Below are 22,003 nucleotides of genomic sequence, written 5' to 3'. Positions count from 1 at the left end.
CCGCCGATTGCCGCCGGGGCCTTTGGCCTCTCGCGCGCAGGGGCAATTGTCTATAGAAGCCTCAGAAACATGCATTTATATTAACATTTTTTTAAAAAATCAGCAAATTTTTTCACATGTCCTCCACTTTTTTAAAAAAAGTGTCCACCATTTGAAAATTTTGCCCTACATTTGTCCTTGTTTATTTATTTATTTAATTTTTAAAAATTGTTTAATTATTTATTTTTTGGCTTCGGCCCCCCAGTTGTCTGAGGGACAGCAACCCGGCCCCCGGCTCAAAAAGGTTGCCTACCCTTGGTGTAATGTTGCAGCAAAAAAAGGCAAATGCTATTTTGTTGTTCCTGCTGTGTGTCTTCAAGTTCTTTGTGACTTATGGCGACCTTCGCACAGGGTTCTCTTGGCAAGATTTGTTCAGAAGAAGCTTGCCATTGCCTTCCTCTGAGGCTGAGAGAGTATGATTTGCCCAGTTGGTTTCATGGTTGAAACCAACTGGGCAAATCCTGGTCTCCAGAGTCGCAACCCAATACTCAAACCACTATGTTAGACTAGCTCTCAAATGTTGTATAATGTTATTTTAGCCTGCATTAATTGAAGCATTGGGGCTGGGCAGACCGCCCCAAAGGGGTGGTCTGGAGCTGCCCATTCTCCCTCCAGAGGGAGCTGGCAGCAACCAAACTGTGTGGGCTCGTTCTGCTCATCCTCAGTATATTTCAATTGAACATTAGGAGGAACATCTTGACAGTCAGAGCAGTTTGTCAATGGAGTCAGTTACCTTGGGAGGTGTGTGTGTGTGTGTGTGTGTGTGTCTGGTCCTTCTTTGGACATCTTCAAAGAGAGGCTGAACAGCTATCTGCTGAGGATGCTCTATCTTGATATCCTGCATAGAGTGGGGTGGTGGTGGTGGGCTCAATGGCCCATGAGACCCCTTCCAATTCTATGACTCTGTGTGGGCAATATCAGATATTACTGATTCTTCTTCTTAGACTCAGACTCGCATCCTCCAGTTGAGATACATTAGTGTAATTTTATGTTATGCCAGTGTATGTGATTTTATAGTTGTTTCAGAAAGGTATCCAGCAACCATGCAACTCCAACTAATGACTTGAGGAACATTCATGCAGTCAATTAGCTGTTGCTTCTACCCCATGATCTGGCTGCAGTTTTATAGTCGGGGGCAGGATGGAGGGTGGGGGATGAAAACCATCCACCCTCTTGAACTGCCAGTCAGTACAATGGCAGATTGGAAAAGCAACAAGTCATTTTTTCCTGGTTGCAAAATTGTAGTCACATATTGCCTGAGAAACCACCATACTCACTAGCCACCGATTGGCCATGGGGAGCGACCTGAACAGCATCAGTTGGGGTTGTGTATGGGACCAAAAGGGAAGGCTAGCAAAAGAACACTGATGGATATTTATAAGACATCATTGTTCATTTAGGATCTCAGCTTGACTATAATCAATTCAATGCAAGAAAAATAATGGAATTTCAACCTTTTTCACCCCCATTTACTTCCATTTATCAGGTCAGAATTCTCTTTCCAAAGGAGTTTCAGTGACATATTTTTTTCTATTAAATTTTAATTTGATATTTGCCATTTCTGTACTTTAAAAAAAATTAAACCTAAATTTAAAATGAATATGAACACAAAGTAAAGCCTGAAGAAAAATGAAGATGCAAACGAAACACAAAAATATAACATCCTAGAAATAAAAAGTTAAATTCTGTGCTCTGTGTCAGTAACAAGACCAGAGTTGATGAGATATGACACTGGAGGTCTAGCTTGCAGAACGAGAGAAATCATTCTGTGCTTAGAAGAAATCTCCATAGAACTTGCAACCTGCTTGGGAGCTTGTAGCACAGGGGAACGGAGTGGGAGAACGGTCTTGTCACACAGTAATTAAACTTCCCTCTGAAGAGATTTTTAAAAAAGCAAGGAAAAAATCAATTCAATGGATACAAACACATCAGAATTCATGTTTCAAAAGCACTTACCACTAGAACAACTTGCGAATGGTTGTAACATTGTGGAATTATTAATAACTCCTTTGATTTGGTCATAAGAAACACGGTTATTTGCACCTGCAGTTGGAATTAATAGTGGTCTCAGTACCTAGGAAAACAAGCATACTTTTGAAAATTAATACAGTAAACTAATTACTTACTCTGTAATAAGAAGAAATGTTTAGGGGAACATTTTGCTTTAGCACTAACATTAATCTTTCATTCATTTGATCTCTGTTGAATCTGTGTCCTGAAAACAATAGCTGTCTTTGTTTGCAGCCATCTTTATTGGCTTTGAGACAGAAGAAACACACTGGCCAGTAACTAAATCTTACATTTCAGAATGTACTGGGTTAAAAATAAACTCACTTGTGGAGTAGGAAGAAAATGTCTTTGGTAGTACTTGAGGTTCACTGGAAGTGTATCAGGGCAACAAAATGTCATGGGTACCAGAAATAAAACTGGTTTATGCTGGAACAAATCTCAGCATTTCCTGACACTTTTGTTTCATCTGGAGGAGCTTTAAGGCATAATAGCCAAACAGTTTCCTTGTTCAGGGGTATTATAACTTTGAATACAAATTGTTGGGGATAACAGTGGTTGTCATTGCCCCCATGTCCTGGAAGATGGAAACAGAATTCTGGGTAGAGAAATCACTTGACCGAGATTATACTGTGAGTGGAAGACACAGGTGAGATGAGCTCCCTTTTAGCTTTTCTCTAGTTTGCTATTGCATCAGAATACAAGCATGTGACTTGTCCAAAGTCAGCAGGAATGATCCAAATTATTTTGCTGCCTGGCATGAAAGATAAAAAGGTGTCCCCTCCAGTCTGCACAGAGACTGGTAGTAGATGAATATTACTTCAACAGTAGCAACTCAGTAGCAACTCAACAGTAGCAACTCAGTGAGCTTGAGGCTGATGCAGGAGAGAGGATTCCAAGAGAATGAAATGGCAAAGGGAACTCAGAAGGAATGGATGGCAGGTTGCCCCTGCTGTACCCTCACCATCTGCCACCTGAGGCAATTGACTCTGCCTAATGGCAGCTGGTCCTACACTTGAGGCTTAAGCTAGCAGCAGCCCAGTCCTGTTAATTAATAATGGAGGCAGCAATCCTATACACATTCACCTCAGAGTAAGGTCTCATTGAACTGAATGGAATCTAATTCTGAGTAGACAGAGTATTTTGCTGGGAATCTGTGTTCTCTCGACACTCCTTCTACCTTGAAGAGGAAAAACAATGAAATAAAGATACTTTTTAAATTCTCTTGATATTGGCAGTCATCCACAATAAACTAGGCTTGCTCCACCATTCATGATTCCTCCAAAATCCATGCTGATGAAAAATGTAGGTGCTTAGGGAGTGCTCAGATATCACCTCTAATGTCCATGCAAAGAACAGTCTGTTTTTGTGCATGTGCATCAGCAGTCAAGTGTACTTATTTTGCATGCATTCATATTGATTTTCAGTATACATTGTATCATTCATGCTCTTTAGTTAACGATTTGACAACAAAAGTGGTTTCAGACAACGCTTGTATTTTGCCATCACTGCCTCATTCAGTAAATTTTATGGAGGATTCAAACAACACAGCCCTCTCCTTTTAACCTTTGCTGGTTTTTCCGGCTCTTCTATCTTTTTACACCTCACCACTGAAAATGCATGAACAAAAGATGGAATAACGTGCAATTTCAAATGCTCTACATGTTTCAGGCTAGCAATTACACAAGAAGACTCCTGCTAAATCAGATGAGTGGCCCATCTGCCCAGTGTCTTGCTTCTCACATTGGCTGATGAGATGGCACTGGGAAACCCACAAGCAAAATCTTAAGAAAGTAGCCCAGCTGTAATTTTTACTTGATATGTTTCTTCTGAATGCTGAAGTCTAGTATAACCTGTTCTTTATGAATGTCTCTAATACTGTGTACTCTATACTAGTCTTGAATATTTTGCAATCAATTTCAAATGATTTTTCTTCTAACCAGATCAATGGTCCATGCAGCCCAGTACTGCCTATATACATCAGAATGGGAATTTTGTGAACTCCAGATGTTGAACTGGAGCTGACAGCATTCCTCACTATTGCTATGCCAGCTAGAACAGCTGGGAGTTACAGTTCAAAATATGAAGGGGTTGAAAATTCCTACTGCAATCAGCAGCTCTCTGGGGTTTAAGACAGGGGTCTTTTTCAGTCCTACTTGCAGATGTCTGGGATCAAGCCTGGGATTTTCTACATGTAAAATGCGTTCTACCATCAGTTATTATCATATATATTTTTAATTAGTTGCTGAGTGCAAACATCATGAGAAAGGTGAAATATATTTGTCTATCATTTTTTTTCCTTGTGACATTATTTTAGAAATTTTTGTCATGTGTTCCCAGTATTGGCACTTTTGTTTGTTTAATTTTTATTTAAGATTCTTATACTGTTTATTTAATAATTCTTTAATTCTTGTAAAAAATCTTTACAAGATTTTGAATGAATAGTCTAGGGCAGCCTTTAATTTTCAGACTTTTGGTTCTGGAAACCGAGAGGCAGGTGTTTTATCTTTTTGCTTCTGCTAATGAAAAGAACAGATGGGAAATGTAGGTTTGATGGCTAGGTTGTAGGTTTCCCAACAGCAGGTTAATAAGGGAAGAGCACCAAGATAACACTTAGTGCCTAGATATTCCCACAGTAATAGAGGAAAGAGCATATATGATTGAATCCCCCTCAAATCAGCCGTTTACTTTTGAACTTACATTGTATTCACTCAACAAAGAAGACAGTTTCTGCAGACAGAGCATTGCTATTAGGATGAGTTCATAGTGTTCTTATAAATCTAAATCAGTTACAATTAAACTCCATAAGAACTTATATTTGTAAATCATATCCAAAAAATGTTTTTGTCTCATTGGAGACTAAGAATTCTAACAAGAATGTATTTAAGATATGTATGATTAGATATTCTTTGTTTTAAAATACATTTCTCCTAAATGGTCGTGTACTCTTAAAAGCTCCTACATTTAATCAAATGCTTCTGAATTTTTATGAAATGCAGTTAACATGCAACTATTAGTGTAAGGTACTTATATTTTGATTATTACATTAGATAACTAATATTAGATAAACAAAAGCACACTCTTACTGGTATCCTTTCTATATCAGCATTGAGTGCTCCATCAGGAGTGCTGGCACTAAGGGATAGCACAGAATTTCTATGTTGTGTCATTAATGCAGATGGAAAATGGATATTGCATGAGTGCAGCTGCAGTTGTGGTAAATATGCACATGTTGCACCTTCTGAAGAAATCTCTTCTGGTAATCTTGGATCTTTTCTGAGGACATCACCACAATAATCTTGTATGCATGGCTGCATTTTTACTTCAAACGCTGCATTTTCATTTTCTCTGTTAAGAACATATTTCAGGTGATCGACAGTAGTTTCCCCCATAGATATTAAACAGGCTTCTTGATGGGAGTTGAATCTTTCTTCAGTTGTATTATCAGTTAAGTTACTCATGCTAACTGCATTCACAAGTCCATTATCCATTCTTGAAACTCCACTAAGACTTACATACTTCTCCACAGATACAGTTAAACTTTCAGGCTGGACATGGTTGACCTCTGTGGAGACTTCCAATTGTCCTGCACATGCTTTCAGCTTGGCAGGTGTTTCAGCTTCAAGATAAAATTTAAAATATCAATAAAAATATATCCAAAATAAGGCTCTAATACCAAGTATATGGTCATTGCTCACAAACATTCACCCTTGTAGTTTTGTCAGCCCAAAACACAAACCAGATGTAAAACCCATATATACAATTGTCAGTCCCATCTAGAGTACACCCCTTGAATCAATAGGTCCTAAATAAGTATCAATTTATCAAGTCCCATTAATTCATTGGGTCTACTCTAGTTTGGACCAATAGTTAGATTTGGTCCACAGTCATTAATTCTTTTATTAAATGCAAAAGTTATCTAATTCTTCCAGGTAAAGACATTGCTGCAGCACATTCATAAATTGCTAATATGGTAGCCTTTTAAAGCATCAACTGATCTTTTAAATATCATCGTATCTAGTTCAGGAAATGCTGGATGTCTTAGTATTGTGTTTATTATTATATAGAAATAAATACAACCCATGTTATGGATAAAGGGTGATGGATACATTCCCTAAACAATATCTTACAAAGTTCCAACACATTGAAACCCTACTGTGCCAGCCAAACTGGAACTTCCATCAAATTAATTCCAATATTAGGTATCAGTGTGAGAGAGGGGATATTTATTTACAGTGTATTATGTTTATATACCACTCAACTGGCAAGATGTCCATGGGGTGATTTACAAATAATAATAATAATAATAATAATAATAATAATAATATCTTTAATTATTATTACTTAATAAACTTAATGTTTAATAATAATTATACCCATAACCACATACTTAATAAACAGATGAAATAAAATTAGTTTTAAAAGTATAAAACATAAAGGTTTTGACTGCAGTATTTTTCCAGCCTTCCAAAATGTTCGGAGCAGGCCTTCACAACCTTATTCCTTTGAAACAGTTGGTTTGTGACTGGGAAGTCCTGTTCAATGATCTCTGTCCCTGGACATTAAGATTCAGAAAGTGTGTATTGTGTGGTTATAACTGTGGTTGTACATGACAGAATTATCAGATTTCCAGATGGCACCAAAGTAGGAGGAGTAGCTAATATCCCAGAGGATAGGAACAAAATTCAAAATGACCTGAATAGATTAGAAAGCTGGGCCAAAGCTATCAAAGGCCCAGTCCAGATGGGCCAAATGTGCTGTGCAGGCAGCGTACTAGCGTTAAGGGACCACATGGCAACCGCACAATCCCTAACCCTACTACAGTGCAGCGCCATAACAATGGTGGCACCGCTGTATATACGGGTGCTGCCATTGTGATGTGACAAACACTTAGCGTCCGCACGTCATGCTGCGCCAATTGCATCATGAGTGCGCCACTGGCACACTCAGGTGTAACTGATGCAGCGGGTTCTTTTTTTCTCCATAGGGAAGCCACGCAGTTTGGCGGCTGCAGCTTTTCTGCGAGGGGAAAAAGGCACTGGCAGGCCTCCCTTTTTGGGAGGTCTGTACTGGGCCAAAATGAATTTCAACATGGAGAAATGTAAGGCACTGTACTTAGGGTGGAAAAATGAAATGCACAGATATAGGATGGGGGACACCTGGCTGAACGAGAGACTTATATGTATGAAAGGGATCTGGAAGTCCATGTAGATCACAAGTTGAACATGAGTCAACAGTGTTATGCGGCAGCTAACAAGACCAATGCGATTTTAGGCTGCATCAATAGAAGTGTAGTGTCTAGATCAAGGGAAGTCACAGTGCCACTCTATTCTGCTCTGGTCAGGCCTCATCTGGAATACTGTGTCCAGTTCTGGGCACCACAATTTAAAAAGGATGTGGAGAAACTGGCGCGTGTCCAAAGGAGGGCGACTAAAATGGTGAAGGGTCTGGAAACCATGGCCTATGAGGAAAGACTCAGGGAGCTGAGTATGTTTAGCTTGTTAGAGAGAAGGCTAAGAGGTGAAATGATAGCCTGTTTAAATATTTGAAGGGATGTCATACTGAGGAGGGAACAAGCTTGTTTTCTGCTGCTCCAGAGACTAGGACCCGGAGCAATGGATGCAAGCTACAGGAAAAGAGATTCCATCTCAACATTAGGAGGAACTTCCTGACAGTAAGAGCTATTCGACAGTGGAACACACTCCCTTGGAGTTTAGTGGAGTCTCCTTCCTTGGAGGTCGTTAAACAGAGGCTGGATGGCCATCTGCCGGGGATGCTTTGATTGAGAGCTCCTGCATGGCAGAATGGGGTTGGACGGGATGGCCCTTGGGGTCTCTTCCAATTCTATTATTCTATTATTCTATCTCTTCAGAGGGCCAGTGTGGTGTAGTGGTTTGAATGTTGACTCTTTGCTTGGCCATAGAAACCCACTGGGTGCCCTTGGGCAAGTCACATGCTTTCAGCCTCAAAGGAAGGCAAAGGCAACAAATCTTTCTGAACAGAAAACTTGCAAAGAAAACCTCATGATAGGTTTGTCATAAGTTGGAACTGACTTGAAGGCATGCAACTTCATTCATTGTCTGAAGTGATAATATCTGTTCAATCTTATGTGTAGAAAATCAAGCACAGTGGAATATAGATAGGTATTTTCTTTAGACATTAATGTTAGACGTGTTAGTCGTTGGCAACAGAAGCAACAGGGGCTGCATCGGCACTGCAGAAATAATCCATTTTCAGTATATGTGGCGGCCAAAAGACTAACAGGCTTTATTTGTTATAAACTCTTGTGGCCTGAAGCCTACTAAAATATAGTCTTTCAGGAATCAATTCACCACAGTGGTCCCCAAACTGTGCCCTTTAAGAGATTTTGGACTTCATCTCCCATAAGCCTCAGCCATGTTGGCCAACAGTCTGGGATTCTGGGAGCTGAAGCCCAAATTCCCCTTAAAGAGTACAGTTTGGGGACGACTGCTCTAGAGATGCATTTGGGATGCAACACCCATAATCCTTCCCCATATTGCCTATGCTGGCTAACACTACAGCTTGTTGCAGTCTAACATCTGGGGGGTCATTGTCGTCCACTCCTGTTTTAAGATGCCACAAGGCTGTGTTGTTATGCAATATCTTTCAAAGTTGTGTTATGGTGAGCCTCTCATGTTTTTTTCTTGGCAAGTTTCTTCAGAGAGGGTTTGCTATTGCCAGCCTCTGAGGAAGCTGAGAGAGTGTGACTCGTCCAAGGTCACCCCACTGGGTTTTTATGCTCGAGAGATGAATCAAACCAGTCTCCAGAGTCATAGTCAAACGCTCAAACCACTACGCCACACTGTCTCAGTATCATTTAAAGACAATTACATGTGAAGATGTTTCAAGCTTGATTCACCTGTACATACAGATTGAGGCTGCATCCACACTGGAGAAATAACCCGGTTTGGCACCGCTTTAACTGCCTTGGCTCAAGGCTATGGAATTCTGGGAGTTGGAGTGTGTTGTGGGGCCCAGATATAACAACAAACTCTAACTCCCAGAATTCGATAGCCTTGAGCCAGAGTTAAAGTGATGCCAAACTGGGTTATTTCTCCTGTGGTCAGTGCTATGGAATTATGGGATCTGTAGTTTTGTGAGATAGGCCTCTGACAGAGAAGGCTAAATATCTCACAAAACTACAAATCCCATAATTCCATAACATTGAGCTATGGCAGTTAAAGCAGATTATTTCTGCAGTCTCTGTTGGTTCTGTCGCCATCGATCAACATGTTCCTTATTCCAGAAAAAATATGATTTGATGCCTCTTTAACTGTCGTGGCTCAATGCTGTGGATTTTTGGGAACTGTAGTTTGTCGTGCCAGGGTTATCAGACTCAAAATATCCCTTTAATCGCTCTGGAGAAGAGGGAATTTCAGGTTTTGCTGTCACGCAACTGTGGGTAACACTAGTCGAAATCCCGTCTCGACATTACAGTTGCAGGAGCTGTCTCCAGAGATTTCACTCTGGTAATGAAACCATACTGCCACATGAGGCTGCATTACCACTGCAGAGATAATCTGTTTGAACTCCATGGCTCAATGCTATGGAAGCCTGGGAATTGTACTTTGTTGTGGCACCAGAGCTCTCTGACAGAGAAGGCTTAGTGTCTCACAAAACTACATTTCCCAGAGAATCCAAAGATATAGCTGTGCTAAGTCCAAAACACACTGCAGAAATAATGCAGTCTGAGACTGTTTTAACTGTCCTGGTTCAGTGCTAGGGAATCCTGGGAACTGTAGTTTATTGTGGCACCAGAGCTCTCTGACAGAGAAGGCTAAATAACGTCTCACAACACTACAGCTCCCAGAATTCCCTGGCATTGAGCCAGGGCAGTTAAAGCTGTCTCAAACTGGATTATTTCTGCAGTGCGTTTAGGACCATGAAGGATCAGTACCTAGAGAGACCTTTGTAGCACCTACTGAGACCGAAAGAAACGAACGCTGCCAACTTCTTCAGTCTCAAAGGCGCTACGCAGATCTCTCTCTCTCTCCACGTACATTTCCCAGAGTTCCACAGCATGGAGCTAGGGAAGTTAAAGCGACGTGAAACCAGGTTATTATTATTATTATTTTGCATGGTGGTAGTGCCAAGGGGCAATAATGGTGTTGGACGGGGCTCCGTGACGCTTCGTCGTTCCAGAGTGGTTCAGATGCTGCGCCGCCACACAAATCAGTGAGTGAGGCCTCAGCCAGGCTCCTCCTCACCTTCCCCCTCCTCCACCGCTTCCCGCCTTTTCCCTTCCATTTTTAGGCTGGGCAAAAGACTTGGCGGCGGCGGCTGCGCGCGCAGGAGCCGTTGAGGAGGGCGCGCGCAGGGGGGCGGGGTTTGTTTTGGCGCGAGGCCCCTCGTTGAGGCCCTGGAAGGGGAGGGGGCACGCGCCATTTGTCAGTTAAGGGCGCCCCCTCAGCGTTTCTCCTCAGCTCGCACGCCTTTTCAAATGAGGACGAGCAGAAGTTTGACCCACCAGCTCTGGGAGAGGATTGATTCCCCCCCCCCCCCCGCTTCCCTGACAAAGGGTCATTTAAACAACAGCAATCAACAATAACACCAATAATAATAATGACGATGATGATGTAATAATAACATTAATCAAAAACAACAATCAACAATAATCAACCACAATCACAATAATCAATAATAACCAACAACAACACACAATAATACTGCAACGGCAACAATCAACAATAACAACCACAATAACAACCAATAATAATCAACAATAACAGCACCAATAATACTGCAACATTAATCAACAATAACACTAATAATAATACAGCAGCAACAAATCAACAATAATAATCAACAGCACCAATAACAATAACCAATAATAATCTATAACAACACCAATATTGTAATAGCAACATTGATCAAGAACAATAACACCAATAATAATACTGCAACAAAAGTCAACAATAATAAACAATAGCAACACCAATAACAACAATAAACCCCCATGCATCTGAGGAAGTAGGCATTAGTCCATGAAATCTCATGCTACCAACTTCTTTCTTTCAGTTAGTTCCTTACTTCTCACTACCCCTCGACTTTGCTGAAGGCAGTGGGCTTCCTTCTTGCACCTATTTAATTGCTCTCTCCCATGGTTTTAGCACTCAGCAGGTCACTCATTCAATTATTAGACAAAAAGCAACGTGAGAAACACCTAGTTTCCCTGAAATGTTCTATTCAATAGTTCAAAATACATTTTAGCAGCAAGTGTGAGTAGACAGGCTATCAAGTAGGTGACGTCTTAAGTGTTTACAGATTAATATGAGAGATTCAAAAAGATTTTAACTTTACAGAAACCCTGAGGAAACTGAATTTAATGACAAGCTTAACAGTTCATACGATGACATTTAGCACTTTGCTAAATTTAGCACATCTTGACCACAGCCAAAGTATAATGACAGACAAGGCAGTTGGAGAATAAGATATTTGTCCGGTCCCTTGCCCAACCCATTGTTGTTTGCCTTCAAGTCATTTTTAATTTCTGGCCACCCTCTCATGGGGTTTTCTTGGCAAGATTGGTTCAGATAAGGTTTGCCATTGCCTTCCCGAGGCTGAGAGCATGTGACTTGATCAATGTCACCCAGGGGGTTTTATGGATGGGTGCAGAATTGAACCCTGGTCCCCAGAGTCAAATACTCAAACCACACCATGTTGTTTATGGAGTATCCACACCCAAGACTGAATAAAATTCTAATGTACAAGCTCTGCAAAGTGAAAGTAACTTTGTTCTCTTTCAACAACAACAACAATAATAATAATCAGAATGCCTGGGATCAAAAAGGGTTCTGAAGGTTTGTCCAGCACATCTTTCTATCCCAGCTGTAAAGAGATACTTTGTCTGTACTGTGCAGTATTACCTTTAAGTATTCCACTTTATGCGTGAAGGATAGGCATGCACTTACATATGGGCAGAAAGTGAAGGAGCAAGACTGAGAAGCAGTCTGGTACAGGAGCTCAATATGCCTCACCATCAAGGACTCCCATTCAAATTTTGCACCATACAACTTAAAGAAGTCAGTAATAAGCCAGGCAAATTGCATAAGGAACACAATGCTGTATTAGTTCTATGTGTACTTCTGAAAAACCAGATACTATGAGACAGTTCAAATATGCCCCTTAGTTCATAATTTAAAGTAAAGCTGATGCTGGTCACTATGTACATTTTTATTTCAAGCTGGCTTCTTGGGATTTCCATATTAATTGAATTCACATTTCCACCGAAATCCCAGTTACAGATTTATATAGTTGGCCTCTCCATATCCATGGATTCCTTATCCACAGATTCAAACATCCACAGTTTGAAAACACAGTGTGTGTGTGTATATATATATATATGTGTGTGTGTGTGTGTATGTGTATATATATATATATATATATATATATATATGTTTGTATGTATGAGTCTATGTATATTCCAAAAAGAATACCTTGATTTTGTCTTTTTATATAAGGGACACCATTTTAGTACACCATTATATTCTATGGGGTTGTGAGCATCCACAGATTTTGCTACCCATAGGAGGGAGATCCTGGAACTAAACTCCAGCAGATACCAAAGGCCCAGTGTAAGAATGTGTTGTGATTATTGAAGAGTGGTAGAATTCAAAGATATACCCATGTTAGTCTGTAAAATCAGTATGTAGAGATCTTGTAACACCTTTGAGACTAACGGAAAGAAAGAGGTTGGCAGCATGAGCTTTCATAGACTTAAGTCTACTTCCATCTGAGGAAGCAGACTGAAGTCTATGAAAGCTCATGCTGGCATCTTCTTTCTTTCAGTTAGTCTCAAAGGTGCCACAAGATCTCTCTACATTGTGATTATTAAATTAGTCACAAAAACTATGATATTTGGAACTTAATTCCATTTTATTTGCAACCTAAAATATCAGTTTAAACCAGATGTCTTGCACTATAACTGCATGGCGTTTATTGTTTATATTTTTGTGGTTGTACCATGGACTGTGATGGATTTTCAGAACTTGGCATTAAGAAAAACCAATACAGGAGTATTAAAATGTTTGTTGCAGAAAAATGCACACGTAAGAATTATATTAATTTATTTATTAAGGCTAACTTATGTTTACTGTGCGTTTAAAGATTTACAACCAAAGGAACATTATTTACATGTAGCTGACATTCTAAGAGAATATAAACCAAACTTAGCAAATGTGTGCCAAATTAAAAAATACATGACACTTACCCTCCAGACACAATAAAACTACTATATCCTCAGCCAATTATACATTTACATTCCCTTAAAGAATGAAAAATTGCATTGATAATGCACTAAGTAGCTATGATTACATTGAAACATCTAAAACCTGAGTCAAACCTAGGTATGTTTTTAATAATAAAAAAAACCATCTTAAAAATTACTAATTGGTCAGTGGTCAATATAATGTGTGTACATATAAAGCTCCAAACATCTGTCTTTTAAACTTGCTGCAATACTTCCACAGACTGCAGCACGACAAGCAATATTTTATTTCCTTTCATAATTTTCTTGTTTAGTTAGCGTACCTGATCACATAAAACACATTCTCAGCCCATTCCGGGGGGGGGGGGGGGCAGATTTGTAATTTGATATGTAATTTACAGAACAATGTATCTGCTCTATACCTCAAGCCAAGATATTGAGTAGCAAAGAATTTATTCGTATCCTGCATCCTCACGATAAAAGGAGACTTCTTTGCACCCCCGATTTCTTAGTTATTAGATGCTCTGGAGTATTGGGATTTGAAAAACATCTCAATATGTGGCATGATCCTCCTCATACGCATCACATGTTGAACTGTAATGGTAAACTGATGCTTAGGTTTTTTTGTAAGGACTGCCTAGAAGACATAATTGTTACATTTTCCTGATATCAGTATTTTCAAGTTTTGTTTTGTTTTTGGTGAACTTTCTGCCAGCTGTATACTCCCATATCAATTTCCCTGTAATTTCCATCACACATTCTCTGGTGATATGAGGATTCATGATTTGTCATGTTCTTTACTTTTTAAAAGCATCTTGAAGTCGGTTGTCCATAGTTTACCCATGAAACATTTAAGATGTTTAGTAACCTCTGTTTTTTAAGGATTGCATATGAGATGGGAGTTGCTTAAGGCATGAGGGTGAATAATCTGCAATAAGTCCACTAGGCTGAGTCTAGCTTGTATTTGTCGACTAACATCTAAAGGCCAACCTTTCTAAGGACTTTATCATATAGAGGAAAATTTGAAGTTTAAATGGGGTTTCTTCAGTGAAAATCACACAATTACTATTAAATTGCAATTAGGATTTTCAGACACAGCACGATAAAAGAGCCATTATCCTGGGAATAACCAGGCAATAAACTGCAAGAAAGCATTTTTGGAATTTTCCCGCAAATGATTTGTTGCTGTTTATTGCCTGGTTATTCATGGGTTAATGCCACTTTAACTGCTTTTCAACACGCTATCATGTGAAAAGCTTTATCGGGATAATGGCCGTTTATTTGCAACATCGTGTGAAAATCTTAATTGTGAATGTTTGATTTTCACAGGATAACCCCCGTTTATACTTCCAATTGTTCCCATGTGATAAAGTTCTAAGTGGATAAAGAATTTATGGGACGAGGCAACTTTTACTGACCTTGAAGTGAACTCCACTGAAGCAAAAATAACAGTTACTTTTAAAAGTAGTGTAGAAATTATTCCTCTGTCACATAAGGCAGATTTCATTAGGATTGACACAAGAAGAAAATTTATGGGACATTTATATACAACACTGTCTAGAAATGTGCTATTTTACCAAGATATATTATGCCAAAATAAATTACTGTGAATTCAGTAATTATTTTCCAAATTCAGCAATTTTGCTTTCCAAACTTTAGAGACAAGTACAAGTTAATGTAAATAAAAAGTGTTAATCAACATTCTTTAGGCACAGTTAATTAATTTACCATTGGCCTATGGCAATATAGACTTTATTTCAAGCAGTACAACACAGCTGTTTCCCACTTAGCAAACTGAATAGGTTCGTCAGCTGTGTTTTTATGCTCTGGTTAATGAAACTCCTTTTTAAGGTGAATGCCCAAAATTGTCCCTTATTGATAAAAAGCAGCAAATAACATTAATTGGTGGTCTGTGACTGATACATTTCTGATTTCTTCTGTTGACGTACAATTGGAATCTATATTTTTCATCCCTTCATTTACAGAATACAAGTAGACATATTTAAAGTAAGAAATGATCAAATGTACAACAAATTAAGACAAGCTTCGAATAAACGTTGCTATCTTGCAGCTTTCCTACAAATACAGAGAGAATGTCAAAATCATCTCTTGTGGAAAAGAAAACTCTTCTGAATATATGCAATGATGGGCTCTGGCATCTCTCCCAAGAAAGCTTGCTTAAATACTCTGGAATGGACTGCTGCTTGACATGACTTGTTTTCAGTCACTGATGAGAAGAGTTATTATACCTGGCATAGGACTAATTGACCAATTGTTTGGGATTTACTTGGTTGAGTTTTTACCAATGCCAAACATGTCACGGATATCACACAATGCTCGTTTGATGTTTTTCCCAAAGCGATGGGAATCCTAAACAAGAACATAAAGAGAGTTAGAAATACACATTCACAACTGAATGGAGCTCTTATATTGCACATAATGTGAGCACACATGCATACATGTAATCAGACAGAATATAGTCAGATCAATTACTCATTTTGATTTCTTTCTCTCTGTTTTAAAAAAAGAGACACAACTACTAGTAAGCATTTTTTTAAAAGCAAGGAATTGGTTTCACCAGTAGACTTTGGAAAGCTAACACCTCAATAACAGGCTTACTCATTCTTCTGTTTCAAATGAGAATCGGTTATCCAACAACTCAAAGTAAAAGGGTAAATACAAAACATAATCTACACCATAAAGAGAAATAACAGATTTGTATGTGAAGATTTCATGTGAACGGTCTACTTTCTGAGCAGGAACTGATGGCGAGAGGAAAAGAAAAAATAATTGTGCTATAATTCTCATTTAATGCATTAAAGTACCAAGTGAATTTGCTATACGTCATTTCCAATATCAGTCAATATCATAATTCAAATTATGTGCTTTGCAGCAAAATACTGTATCAGAAAGACTGTTTGTCTGTAATGCAACACAATAGAGACAAATGAACATATCAACTAAAAACCTTAGCATAAAGAAGTGTTATAAAAACCAACAAAACAGACTGAGAAAAGTAGATTTCCTACATTGAGTGAGCATATGATTAATTGACTAAATGGAGAAAATGATTACCTGAAATATACAGTGGTCCTTCCAGATTCACAGGGGATACATCCCCCCCCCGCAGATCCGATTTTGCAAATACTCAAGTCCTAATAGGATGTGACTATTTGTAAAATTCCCTCCCTCCCCTCCTCCCTCCCCTCCATCACTGGTATCTTCCCCCCTGGCGCTGGAGAGTTTAGTTGGAGCCCAGGCCTCCGGGGCTTGTAATCAGCCCTGGCAGCCATCAGGACTCTACTTTCCCAGCAGCACTTGGGACCTGGTATGTGCATGCGCCACCCCCTCCACTGCAGCCAATGAACACGTGAAACATCAACTGGCTGCAACACAGGGGGCGGGGCATGCTTATGCCAGGCCCAGCGCTGCTGGGAAAGAGAGTCCTGATGGCTGCCAGGGATGATTACAAACTCTGGCAGCCCGGGCGCCAATTAAACTCCCCAGCACCAGGGGGAAGATGCCAGTACGGGAGGGATGGAGGGAGCTGTGGATTGGGCCTTGCGAATGACTGAAACCATGAGTGCCAAGGCCATGAATCTGAAGGAACCATTATTTGTAGCACCTTATTCTAAAATGCCACCATTCAGCACTAGAATAGCTAGAAGAAGCCAAGGATAAAATGGAACAAATATTGGAAACTGCAAGTGAAATAAGGGCAGGTCCAGGGCATTTTTGCCACTGACCGCACTGCTTTGCTCCCTGAAAATTATTTATGGCATTGGCACTGAATGGATCATGTCTGCCCAATTCAGATACTAGCTTGGGGGACTGAGTTTATGATTTCCTTCCTTGTCCTGTTTGCTTATTCTTCCCTATTGCTCTAACCATATTTCACAGTATCTGTGACAATTATGCCTTCAATTCACCTGTCAATTTATGGCAATTCCCATAATTTTCATGGGGCTTTCTTAGGCAAGGAATACTCAGAAATGGTTTTGCTAGTTCCTTCCTCTGAAATATAGCCTACAGCATCTGGTATTCGTTGGCTGTCTACCATCCAAGTACTAACCAGGGGTGAGCCTGCATAGCTTCCAAAATCAGATAGGATCTGGTGCCTTTAGTGTACTGTATTTAGGTCACCCTGTGACAATTACAGAATTCAAAGACATAACTGTGCTGAGGGGATGAGGTGACAAGTTCAGTTTTAACTAAAGCTGTTAGGGAAACAAAGGCAGGAGAAAAGACATCCCCTAAATCCAAAATGATTAGGTAACAAAATGAATGGTGGAGAATATTATTAGCATGTGGTATGATGCTGGCTGGTAACCAGAAAAGAGATGTAATAAACTGGGTAAGAGAGCTCTCATGGGGCTAGGGTAGTAGTGTTTTGTGCCAGGAAACCACTATCTTTGTTCAACCCACTATTAACAGAGTTTGTGGATATATTCCAAGTCTATTGTTTCTCTTTCCAGTCATCCTTACTAGTTTCTTTCTTAAAGGACTGCTGTTCTGTGATCCAAGATAAAATATCCAGGAAGAATGAAATACTCTACAGCTGGTTTTTGTGTATTCCCATTTCTTATGTCTGTTTATCCTCTGGTGCAGAGGTTCCTTCTTGCTTCCCAGATTTTTTACATCAAAATACATTCCAGTAGCAACCTCTACCATTCATATGGTCATCTACTCATCTTGGTTCTGTCCCCTAATGACCATAGTTAAAACTGAACTTCTCATCTCATTACCATACCCACTAGTTTTGCATCTCTGTTCCTATTCAAACATATGACCTGCTCATTTGTAGCTATGAACTTCTGTTTCTAGGCACTTCACACCATGCATCTGATGACGCAGATTTAGGGCCAAAACAGATGGCTCTGATGGCCTCAACACACACCGAGGCCCCAATCTGCCTTGCAGCTGGCCAAAAAAAAGAGCAGAAAAGAGCTGCTCCTTTTTGAGCTGGCAAAAAGATGGCTTTTCTTGCTCGCCACAATTGTGGTAGTTTGCGGCATGTAAACGCTGTGCCACTGGAGCACCTGGAAGCCGGCCCACGTCTGAGTGCTGGTGTGACTTCCTGGCATCTTGAGGGTGTGCAGCGTCTGTATGCCATGCTCCCAAGCTGGTTTTTCATGCCAGTCTGTTTTCCCCGCAAATCTACAAAAGCTTATGCTATCAATTTCCTTCTCTCAATTAGTCTCAAAACTGTTACAAGATCCCTTTGCATGTTATAATTATAGTTAGTGAGGCCCTCCAAACCATGGTTAGGTAAATCTGAATGCTAACCATGGTTTGTAGCAAATCAATTACGACAGATCAATTTTGAAGCTAGAGAAGAAATGTAAAAAACTATAATGAGAAATGAAAGGGGACAAATTTGTGCAGTGCTAATTGTATGGGATTGTTGTTAGTTGCTCTCGAGTCAGTTCTGACTCATGGTGACCCTATGGATGAGACATCTCCAAGAATCCCTATCCTCCACTAACTTGCCTAGATCCTGTAAGCCCTTACCCATAACCCCCCTGATCGGGTCTATTCTTCTGGTTTGTGTCTTTGAGGCTATACAGACCACTTCGAAAAGGCGGCCTGCAGTTGCCTCTTTTCGCACTGTATTGGGTCCGCCGCGGTGATCCGAACTTTGGAGGGCACAAAAAGGAGCCAAAAAAGCAGCTCCTTTTTGTGCCCTCCAAAGGGCGCAATAGCCATGGCAGTGCAGCTGTATACGCCCCTTCAGCGCTGCATCATCTGGGGGCAGAGTTAGAGAGTGTGTTGTCAGAACGCTTTGCCCTGACTAGCTAGCCTTTCGGGCCGGTCTGTATAGGGCCTCCCTCTCTTTCTTCTACCCTCTACACTTGCTAGCATTATTGTTTTTTCTAGTGATCTGTTCCTTCACATTATGTGACCAAAGTAGGAAAGTTTCCACTTGATCATCTTAGCTTCCAAAGAGAGCTCTGGTCTGATCTGTTCAAGAACCTATTTGTTTGTTTTCTTGGCTGTCCATGGTATCCTAAGTACTTTTCTCCAGCACCACATTTCGAATGAGTTGATATTCTGTCTGTTTCTTTCACTGTCCAGCTCTTGCATCTGTACATGTTAATTGGGAATACAATGGCCTGAATAATTTTGACCTGAGTGCTAAGTTGTGTCTTTGCTATAGACATCTGGTTGGTTATGGTGCCTGGCTGGGTGGAATCTCAGCAGGTCTGCTGAAATTTTGCCTGCTTGTCGCAGTTTTTTTTTTTTGGGGGGGGGGGGCTGTGGTGAACACTCTTAGCAGCCAGAAAGCCTCTTGTTAAAGGGGGTTCGGAGGGTCCTACGGAGGTTCAGTGCCAGCTCCTACTGCTTAGGAGTGGCTGTAAATTAACAGCAAACCTATACGGAGGATCTGAGTTTATTGAAATCAGCTTTCCTAAAGTCTAAAATGTGTGTCTGACTATGCCTGGCTTTTCCTTTGCTCTGTGTAACAAACTCAAAGAAAACATGGTCATTCCCACCTAAGTATCCTACCACTTGCACCCCATTAACCAGGCCATCCCTGTTGGTTAGGATCAGATCTAAAATGGCTGATCCCCTTACCACCTCTTCTACCTTTTGGACAATGAAATTGTCTTCTAGGAAAGGACAGGTTGCATACCTGTAACAGTATTTCTTCGAGTGGTCATCTGCGAATACATACAAATGGGTTTTACTGCGCCTGTGCAGTACTGTCAGAAACTTCTGGAATCACTGGGCAAAGTACACTTTGCAACAAAAAGCAACTTTTTGGCGGTAACTCCGCCCACCCGTTATAAGGCCCCTGCCTTCCCGCTCTTTCCCCAGTTCCAAACCTTTTCGCCGCGTAAGCGACTTTTAATGAGCAAACCAAGAGCAGGACACTGAGGGGACGGTGGGCGGGATTTGTATGTATTCGCAGATGACCACTCGAAGAAATACTGTTACAGGTATGCAACCTGTCCTTCTTCTTCGTGGTCTCTGCGAATCATACAAATGGGTTTAGACTGACAAGCTTAAGTAAGCGGCGGAGGGAGTGTCCTGAGACCAGAAGTGGTTCAAACAATGTGATTTATTATTCACAATAAAGTTATGAACTCAAAGGTAGTCAGTCATCTTCTCAAGTAACCCAAAATCCTTGTGCAATAGACACCATAGCTTTGCATCAGCCAACAATGCATAATGGTCAGAAATTGCATAAACAACAATGAGTCTGGTCAAACCATCATGCATGATGGTCAAAGGGTTGTACAAGGAAGAATGCATATGGTCAAGTCATAGGGTAAACATTTGCAACCACTCAGCATTAACATACCAACGTACATATTATCACATTAATGCAATCCTGAAATCAGTACAGCCCTTCCAAACGCTGCGTTCCATTTGGCCCTAGTGTCCAGCCTGTAATGCTTAATAAATGTCATTGGCTGGGACCAAACAGCAGCTTTGCAAACATCCTCCAAGGGAACCCCAGTCAAAAAAGCGGAGGATGCAGCTACTGCCCTGGTTGAATGTGGTCATACCCTGGCGGGGAGAGGTCTGCCCAACAGTTCATAGCAGAGGTGGATGGTCTCAGCCACCCATTTTGAGAACCTCTGCGGTGATACCGGCAAACCCTTCTTCGGTTCTGAGTAGCACTGGAACAGTCTCTCGGATCGGCTCGAACCCGACGTTCTGTCCAAGTAGAAGGCTAAAGCCCTCCTAACGTCCAGAGTATGCATAGTCCGTTCGACCTCTGTTATCGGGTTCGAGGCCAGGGTAGGCAACACAATGTCCTGACACAAGTGAAACGCCGACACCACCTTTGGCAAGAAGGTGATGTCGGTACGGAGAACCACCCTGTCCCTATGAAATCTTAAGAAGGGTTGGTCCCTTTTTTTTTATTTTTCGCTATTACGGCAGCCAGAATGTCACTGGCAAAATATTGGAAGAAGGAAGAGACCCCTACAATAGAAGAATGGAAATTGAAGTTGTATGAAATATTTAGTTTGGAAAAAATATCTTATTTAACCAAAAAGCGCTCCCTTCAAGCATTTTACAAAGAATGGGAACCATGGGTGGAGTATATTAAGAGAGAGGGAAAAAGGTCAAGATGGATAGCTCTAGTGGAGTAAACGTAGAAACAGAAGTATATATAAGGATCTATAAGCAACAGGATTAAAAAGTAATCAGACAATAATATAAAGGAAGAATCTTAAATCAGGATAGTACATACAATGATTTAATAACAGAAATTAAAGGTATAGGGTAAGACATATAAGAACAGTTTATATAGTAAGGGTAAGATAAGATAAGATTAGGGTAATTATTACACCTTTTCAGATGTCAATAAATGTTAAGTTAAGAGATTGTAGTAGGTTAATTTATTAACGCGTCCAGAATCACAAATTAAGATAGGAAGTTGTTGTTTTTTTGTATTTTTTGTATAAAGTCAGGTATGTATGCTATGTGATATGTAATGATTGTTTTTAATGTGAAAAAAAAAATTTAAAAAAAGAAAAAAAAAGAAGGGTTGGTCCCTCCGTAAGGCACAAAGTTCACCCGCACGGCGGGCAGATGTGATGGCCACAAGGAAGGCAGTCTTCCAGGTTAAAAGTCTCAAGTCCATAGTGGCCATCGGCTCGAAAGGCTTGGACTGTAGAGCTGCCAGCACAGCGTCCAAGCTCCAAGCCGGAGTCGGTACCGACACCGGGGGGGTAGAGGTTCCCGCAACCCTTTAGGAAACCCTTCACTAAGGGA

At 40.4% G+C, this 22,003-nt stretch overlaps 2 protein-coding genes across 9 annotated transcripts in view; both read right to left on the bottom strand.

The window, feature by feature from the left end:
* The window catches only part of TESMIN (testis expressed metallothionein like protein), a 36,905-nt gene extending 26,559 nt beyond the window's left edge, over positions 1 to 10,346 (bottom strand). The window contains exons 1-3 of one of the 7 annotated variants that reach the window (XM_089520813.1): positions 10,275 to 10,346; positions 5,133 to 5,665; positions 1,996 to 2,113 (exon numbers count right to left, since the gene is read on the bottom strand). In XM_089520813.1, the coding sequence (XP_089376939.1) occupies positions 1,996 to 2,113; positions 5,133 to 5,665; positions 10,275 to 10,314 (691 nt within the window). In that variant the 5' untranslated portion in view covers positions 10,315 to 10,346. The other 6 variants (XM_089520814.1, XM_089520812.1, XM_089520815.1 and 3 more) reach the window with 6 other exon arrangements.
* A 2,770-nt stretch (positions 10,347 to 13,116) lies between these two features.
* Positions 13,117 to 22,003, bottom strand: part of LOC149314305 (carnitine O-palmitoyltransferase 1, liver isoform-like) — an 81,591-nt gene continuing 72,704 nt past the window's right edge. For both annotated transcript variants that reach the window (XM_089520807.1, XM_089520808.1), the window contains exon 19: positions 13,117 to 15,643. In XM_089520807.1, the coding sequence (XP_089376933.1) occupies positions 15,557 to 15,643 (87 nt within the window). In that variant the 3' untranslated portion in view covers positions 13,117 to 15,556. The remainder of the gene's footprint in view (positions 15,644 to 22,003) is intronic.

Source organism: Sceloporus occidentalis, unplaced genomic scaffold (genome assembly GCF_023333645.1).
Source record: "Sceloporus occidentalis isolate IW3139 unplaced genomic scaffold, rSceOcc1.0.p SCAF_4, whole genome shotgun sequence".
NCBI classification, from domain to species: Eukaryota; Metazoa; Chordata; class Lepidosauria; order Squamata; family Phrynosomatidae; genus Sceloporus; species Sceloporus occidentalis.
The sequence above is the reverse complement of the archived record's forward strand: the minus strand, read 5'-3'. Positions and strand labels throughout refer to the sequence as shown.